At 33.1% G+C, this 8,331-nt stretch overlaps 1 protein-coding gene across 1 annotated transcript; it reads right to left on the reverse strand.

Moving 5' to 3' along the window:
- Nucleotides 1–4,167: 4,167 nt before the first annotated feature.
- LOC127802469 (E3 ubiquitin-protein ligase RSL1-like) lies at nt 4,168–7,713 on the reverse strand. The gene is made up of 2 exons (XM_052338303.1): nt 7,085–7,713; nt 4,168–4,547 (listed from the first exon to the last, which is right to left on the reverse strand). The coding sequence occupies exons 1-2, from the start codon at nt 7,690–7,692 to the stop codon at nt 4,379–4,381; spliced, it is 777 nt and encodes a 258-aa protein (XP_052194263.1). The 5' UTR covers nt 7,693–7,713; the 3' UTR covers nt 4,168–4,378.
- Between the last annotated feature and the right edge of the window lie 618 nt (nt 7,714–8,331).

Consider the following 8,331-nt stretch of genomic DNA (forward strand, 5'->3'; position numbering starts at 1 on the left):
ATTTGGTTTGAAAGAACTAATAAATTATCAAAACTTGACAAAAAGACGAAAACATATATGTTGTTGTTGAATAATACAAATAAAATGCATAAAAATATTAATTTTTAATTAAAATAAATAATATCTAACTGATAAAATTTTATCCCTAAATATTGATAAATTATATATAATTATTAAAAAATATAATAATATAATATTTTATTAAAATTAATATATATTATGTATTATATATATAATGTTATTAAACTCAGTATATATTATGTCTTATATATATATATGAATAGTGGTTGGAGACGACAATCGAGGCAATGGAGGAGATGGGGGATGGAAAGAGGCAACAATAGATGCGACAGGAAGATATCCAAGCTACGGCAACGATGTTGGATTGGAGGTAGCGATAAACAATCGGCCATGGAAGAGGCAATCAGAGAAGAAGATGGAAGAGTGTAAATATTTCAATTGTGCAATTTTGTAATTTGTTTGGTCAACGCTGCTAAAAGTTTATTTGAAAAAATTGGGGGAGAAGATTTTAAAAAAAGCTACTGAATTAGCTTAAAAAATAAATAATATTTAGTTTTTAAATATTGCCAAATGCGTAAAAAAAAAAAAGCTAAATAACTTATAAACTATTTCAATAATTTATAAGCTCTCAAACTGGCAAGCCAAACACTCTTATTCTAACCCAAAATTACAAGTTGGACTTTTGACTTGTTGTTTTATGAAATCAAGAAATATATAGTAGATTACTAATATGAGATTGGGTCATGCCAACTCTCATTCCTTAATTTCTAAGGATTTTGCCGAGCTAAAAATCTTGTACTCTTGAGTTGACTCTGATACTTCTTGATACCCTACAAGTCCTCATCAAAAAGAGTTTGATTTACGGGTTCACAAGACCAAGTAATATACCCAAAACTTATAAACTGATAATGTAGAATTGAGTCGGGACACTTGTTCTTTGAGTTAGCAATCTTTTTTTATCAACCACCAGCTTCTCTAACAAAACAAGTGTTGAATTCCTTCATAGAGAAACTAAGGTGCACATAATCAGATGGGTTTTAACAATGGTTTAGCACACATTAAGGGGACGTTTGTTAAAATGACCAAGATAAGATGGTATCAAGATAAGATTGGGATGATTTTCGGACTAAGATATGGAATGATCAAGATAAGCCTGGGAAGCATTCTAAGATTTCTATCAGACTGTTTGTTAAATTTTTTAAAATTTATACTTTTTCTTTTCATGTGTTTGTTAATATATATGATAAGTACCAAGATAAAGATTTTTTATCAAAATATCCCTATTATCAAATTCATTCAAAATTATTTGTTAACATCAACAAGTAGTTATTTCAAAAATAAATATCATGCTCTCTTATAATAATATAACAAAATCAGCCATAGACAAATAAAATAGAAATATAAAATAAAATTTTGTATTAAAAATTTAATGTTTAACAATAAACCAAAATAGTCATTATGTGCCTCTACCAAACAATTATTATTACCAAATAATTAGTTAACCATATCAAAACCAAATAGCCATTACATGTCTTTACCAAATAATTAATATCCCAACCTATTGCAAATAACTAAGGACATAGCTAATTATATCAAAATCAAAATAGCCATTACGTGTCTTTACCAAACAATTAATATTCCAATCCTATTGCAAATAACTAAGAACATAGTTAATCATATTAATCCTCACAGCAAGAGCAATAATGCAGAAATGATAAAGTAATTTTGGCTTTCTTCCAATTTTACTGGCAACCATGAACCTTTCATTTATGTTTGCAGATGGGACAGCATCTAGAAATTTGGCTAATGGTTTGCCCTGATCTAAGTCCAATCAGTACTTTGGTATCTATTCAAAATTACACATTAAAGGATTACCTCAAAAAACTTCCAAGGCATTTCCAAGTAGTTTGTTGATACTGGTTCAAGATCCACAATCATCATTGGGTAAAGTTTTAAAATGGCAGACAAAACTTTATGAAAAACCTTACTAATGGTTTGCCCTGATCTAGTGCAATCAGTGCTTTGGTATCTATTTTTCATACAATGCGCACAAATATTAAGAAAAACAGCCGCCATCTGTTCTATTGTGACGAACCTAATTTCTTTTAAACCAACATGCCTCAACAAATTACATAATAGACCAAAAGTTCTCATATCCATCTTATAGTGCATATTGTTGTTGTGTCATTGTGGAGCAACTTGTTAAATTGTTCCATCTGTGACTTCATTCTAATGTAAATTAGATCTCTACTAGAATTTCCTACTTTACAGAAGGTAGGTTCATCCAAGCTAAATTCTGATACTTTCGCAACAGTTATAACAACACTTGCTATAAATCTAAGCAGCCAACATATTATAATTATCAACCATAACAATCTCTCAGGATCATTATCAATGTCCTAAGAGTCCTCGTCCCATTCAATATCAAACTCCTCAAGATCCATATTATCCATTACAACTACAAATGAAAAAAAAAAAAAAAAAAAGAGTTAAGAAGAACTTTGGGCCAAAGAACATTATTTTTCAACACAAATAATTCTTAAACAATCAAATACTAAAAAAGAGGTCACATTATAGACTGGAAATGTTATATAAAAATTAAATGCTATATTGTTTGTTTTTGCAAAATGTATATATCCTATGTGATGTTAAAAAACTATACCCTATTTTTTAACTTTTTAGTGTAGCAGCTAGAAAAATGCTTTAGAAAGGTACAACCTCAATTTTTAGACTCTTTTATGTTGGTTATTTTAGTATGCATGTTTGTCATGTTCGTTTGAGATAGATAATATCATAGATGTAGACTCTTTGTAATCACTATTTCCATCATGAAAAAACTTTCACCGGAAGGGTTAATTGACATAATTCACAATTATTAGTGAAGGAAAAAAAATGCAAGAACGATTAATATAGGAACATGTCAAAGTGCTATGATGAATGCTAAAATCAGCAAAAACAGTAAAGTGCATGAATAAAAAAAAAAATCAGAGAGTATACCCAGACACAACTCTTGACACAATAACTTATGATAGATTATTTAATATAAAATTATCTAAATGTGGAATGGTTTTCAATAAAAAAATTTACTTGCTCATTTTATAGTAAAATAAAAATATTTTATAACAAAATATAAAATAACTTAGATAGAAAAATTTCGAAGAAATATAATTATATAAATATGTTACCAATGATGCAAGAGGGTTGAGAAACAACACATGAAAGACACTCAAATAGAGCGTTCCATGGCAGCAGCAGTGACAATAAAATTATAATTCTCTGAATTCACATATTATCATGATATATTTTATTTAAATTTAGAATTTAAATCATGAAACTGTACTATGTTTGGAAATTTTTATAAAAATAAGACATCTAAAGCACATATTCATGTCTCCTCTACAGGAAACGAAGTCACATTGAACATAATATAAAAATATTCTATTCATTGTGGAAAAATTTACAGAAATGTAGAAGAAGATAACACACACACACGTACACGTAAAGGATTCTAGAAATAACACACACATACACATACAAAATTCTAGAAATGTAAAAGAAGCCACAGTGAACAGAATATAACACACACACACATATATATACAAAAAATACGAGAAGAAGATATACAAAAATATAGAAGAAGATATACAGAAAATACGAGAAGAAAAATATTTACAAAAAAATTTACAAAAAATAGAAGAAAAAAAGATTTACAGAAATAGAGAAGATTGTGGGGGAGGCAACGATTACTAGTAATGAAAATAAGATTTACAGAAAATGAAAGGAAGATGAACAGCCTCCCTCTGTTAATTCCATGGAAGTGTGAAGATGAATGGTAAACAGCAATTAAAAATAAAAGAGAAGAAGATGAATGTGAAGGACGACATTTCAAGGTGAGGTTTTATAGAAGGGTATGTGTGTAATTTATCTTTATCTGTAAAATGTCAGATAAATTTATCTGACAAAAGTAAGATAAGAGGTCACGTGAGCCCCTTTCCAGAAAAACTCAGATAAGTTTAATAAACACGCTGAAAAAAATAAACATCCAAAATGCTTCTCATATTTGACCTTATCCCCCCATATCTTGGTTAACAAACACCCCCTAAGAGGACAAGAGGTCATATATAACAGCAAATAGATACAGCTCAATTGTGATTTCTATTTACATCCTACTAGCTGCATTACTTTCATTCCAATAGATAAATGGTACGTTGTCCAAGTAACTGTACATTAAGAATTTCTGAAATAAACATCAAGCCCAGAGCTCCGAATCTCTGGAAGAATAGCTGAGAGACATTTAAAGATTTGTCGAATATCTATAAACATTAGCTCGAGGAATCATCAATAAGTTTGGTTATCTTCAAGAACCAAATCTTAAGATTCTAGATAGAAGAAAAAAGGTTTCCAGGACGAGCAAAAAGAATATCCAGATAGTAAGGAGATAAAGCCACCTCTCTGCATTCCAGCCGCAGCCACATCTGGTATAATGTAACTTCCTCCCGCACTTGTAGCAGAACCTGGTCCCGCATCTATATCAAAAGTGAAAAATAAGAATCAGATCCATCTAATCATTGTACTTTTCTTTCCTTTTCCTTTCCACTGTTAGGCCACCAACGAAACAAACAGGAAACCAGAGAATGAAGAGATTCTAACTTTCAAGCTTCCCAATGTATCATTGGCGAAATTCTCTGGTTCCATGATTCCAGAAAGTGGAGTCTCAATCTAAACTTGCAAGCTTCCCAAATTACAATTAACAAAATTCCCAGGTACCACCATTCTAGAAAGTGATAATGAATTGAAATCCCAAAGTTTGCTATTTTCCATTGGTGAAATCTCCAAGCTTTCACAAAAATAAAATTTTTCAAACTGAATAAAACACTATCTTCCACATCAAGGAAAAACTGTGGCAAAAACCACAAACCACATTTGCAGTTTTTGCCTTCTAAACCACAATTGCGGATTGTGATTTCTGTTTCTCTTTGGGGAGGATGGAGTTTTATTTTGGAAAATAGTTTAGTAGGAGTTTTTAACTTGAAAAAAAAATTAACGGAAAGTTTTATTTTTTTTGAAAAACTTGAAATCTCCAGTACTATGATTCCAGAAAGTGAAATTTTAACTAGAAGCATACGCTTTCATGCAAAGACAGTAAAATTCACAACAACCAAACATTAACATTTTTTTTTTTTTGGTTTTTTGTGAAGATAGTAAAACTTTTTAGAGTATCCACCTGGCACCCTTGAGGCTTGACAAAAATAAACAAAACACCCGTGTGTTTTTTGAAATGTTGGGATCTCTCTCAGGTCAGCCATGGCAATAACAATTTGGCAATGCTGATTAGCGAGAGAGAGCAGAGAGAAAGAGAGGGAAGGAGAGAGACGAGGGAGGAAGGTTGCTCGTCCTCGTTGCTGTCACCATCATTGTCCTCAGCCATCTTGTTTTCATCCTCAAAGGGCTTGGCCATGGCCGAATCTCTCTCTCTCTCTCTCTCCGCCCACCAGCTAAACCCCATAACTAGTTACCAACCCCATAACTAGTTACCAGGTTCCGTCCTAACCTCTTGGAGCAGTGATTCAAATTACACATTTTGGATTGTGGTGCTTTTGCATCCTGGGGTCATAAGGAACACAATCCAGATCCACAAGAATGGGGATCGCAAGCATTGTATGATTTTAGTTAAGACAATTAAAAACTAGGCAAGAAACTTAAAACTAGAATAACTTGAGAGAGAGTTAGTTTGCCTCATCTTTTTTGTATTTTGCATCTTGAATTATATTCAAAATTTCAAACTTAACTTCATTTATATAGGATTCTTCATTTCATGAGTTGTACAATAACATAGAAAAGAATTTAATAGGAAAAAACTGCTGCTAATGGCAAAATATGAATCAAACTAATTTTGACTAGAGTACAACCAGAAAATGTACCACGACACGAAATAACGACCCAATTAAGCTTGCACTCTCCGTACCATAGAATTAGCATACTAATGTGCCTTTTACGTGTTCTCATACCACCCCTAAAAATGTACCTCATTCCTGGTAACTATGCCCCATTGTGGTACTAGTGATGCTGACTGTTTTAGAGAGAGAACGAGAGAGATGGGGTGTTGCCGTCAGCAAGGAATATTGGTTTACAGAGAAGAAAGAGATGTAGTTATTTTTGGTATTTTTTAAATTTCAATAGGTTATGTGATGATAGGGGGTAAATGAAGCGAGTTTAATGATGTCAATAGATGTTACCTTCATTTTCAATAACATGGACTTTGTGCCTTTTTGCCAAACCTCAAGGGTACAAGGTGAAATTTATCCAATCGTTTACTAGAAAGTTTACAGCCCATTTAGTGGTGGAAAACATTTTCTAATTTTTAACTCTGATTATATAACTAAATATACTTTAACATTTTATTTTTTCAAAAAGCATTAGCATTCACTTCTAGAAAATTTAAAAAACATATTTTTTGGTGTTTTCCCATTCATAATAAAAAGTTAAAAAATTAAAAAATTGAGTTTTCTATGTTTTTTATTGGAGACTCAACCACTGAATAGAAAATTAGAGTTGAAAAGTTAAATGTTTTCTGAAACTAAATGGGCAGCCCTCCCTTAGTTTTGCTGGAAAACTCAAAATCTCATGTATGAGTTGTTGAAGTTAAACCTTGTTTCATCGAAACGTTGTGCCAATCCCCTCCACGACTCTAGCTGATGAAGAAACCAAAATTCACAATTTAAGGTTCATTATTCTCTTATATGCTCTTCTTTCCTCTGCCTTCCTCACCAACCAAACAAAAAACAACCTATTATAAACCTACCATAAAACGACATCAAGGATATATTAATTAATTAACCAAATACGAAGTGCGGTCTAAAGTCGCAATCTCAGTAAAGATTTCGTGTTTACAGGCCTAATTAGTTGAATTATATTGTGTGAAGGTCCCCAATTTTGAACTAACAAAATCCAGCGTAAACCCTAATTGACTTAAGTCTCCGCCATGTGTGCGCGTGCGCGTGTGTGCGCGCGCGCGTCTATAGAGAGAGAGAGAGAGAGAGAGAGAGAGAGAGAGAGAGAGAACCTGCAATAGACAATGGAGCAACCTGCAACGCGCTCAATACAGTGATTGCAATTGGGGCATCGCGTCCACTTCTTCCTTTCGGCAAGAACCCCAAACACGATATCGTTCCCATCCCTCGTCTCTCCGCTATCTTCGCATCGGTACCCCGCGTGCCAGGGAAGCTTGCACTGGAAACAGAAGAGCCGCTTGCAATACGGACACTCCGATCGCTTCACATTGCCACCGCATTCGTTCAGCACCAGCGCCGAGCACTCCCGGTTGGGGCAGTAGCACCGGTCCAACCCTAGAAAAAAGTTGTCGCGGAGCACGTCGCACCACGAGTTGAATAGCTTCTGGCCGATGATCGGCCGGCAACGGATGGCATCCAGCATATGATCGCAGTCCACGGCGGGACACTTGACGTCTGCGGCGCCGTCGTCTTGGACCTTGACCTGGATGTACCTGGCGATGCAGTCCGTACAGAATGGGTGGACGCACTGGGCATTGTTCACGAATCTCCTCTCCGCCGGCCTAGGTTCGACGCATATTTCGCAGGTGAAGGGTGAGAATTCCGGCTCCGTCAGCGGTGTCCGTTCCTGCCAGGGTTTCTTTGCATTCGCGTTGCCCATTGCTAATGCTAGGTTTCTGGCTTGCTTTGTTCTGTTTTTATCATTTTTACTTGTGGATTTTGGTATATTTATCTTATTTTCAAACAATATAGGAGATTATTGTTATTTTTAAAAGTGTAAAAGATAATCTCTATAAATACGTCAAATTATAAAGCTGGTAGTGCAATTTACTAAAAAAACAAAAATTGTTAATTTAAGATAGAACTAATTACCTATCTATTAAGTAGAAGATTTCTGGGGTCGCGGTGATCCCAAAGTAAAGTAAAAGATTAATTAATTAGACTATCCCTATGACTCTATCGACAAGTCCTTTGCCCAAAATTAAATCAATGGAAAAAGTTGAGGAAGTCGCTGGATTTCAAGCTTTATTAAAGTTTAGTAAATTTTAATATTTAATAATAACTTTTGACATTTAATTAGCTATTAGTGATATACACTGATGTTAAATTTAGAACACATGTAAATGGATAATTTTTTTTTTATGTATTTTTGTATTTAATAAATGATATTTTATCCTCATTTATGATTTTCTAATTTTGTATGAATGAATTTTAAATTTTTTATTAGAGATTCCATTCTTAAATTGTTAAAAATATAATAATGAGATTCAAGTACAAGAAATCTCAAATTATTTCTAGT

Source organism: Diospyros lotus, chromosome 5, assembly GCF_014633365.1.
Source record: "Diospyros lotus cultivar Yz01 chromosome 5, ASM1463336v1, whole genome shotgun sequence".
In the NCBI taxonomy this organism is placed as follows: Eukaryota; Viridiplantae; Streptophyta; class Magnoliopsida; order Ericales; family Ebenaceae; genus Diospyros; species Diospyros lotus.

Excerpts from the sequence above, each read along its gene's own strand:
- LOC127802469 (XM_052338303.1), bottom strand. The coding sequence starts at position 7,692 with ATGGGCAACGCGAATGCAAAGAAACCCTGGCAGGAACGGACACCGCTG. Across the intron at positions 4,548-7,084 it reads TGCTCCATTGTCTATTGCAG|ATGCGGGACCAGGTTCTGCT; the intron begins GTTCTCTCTCTC and ends CTTTTGATATAG.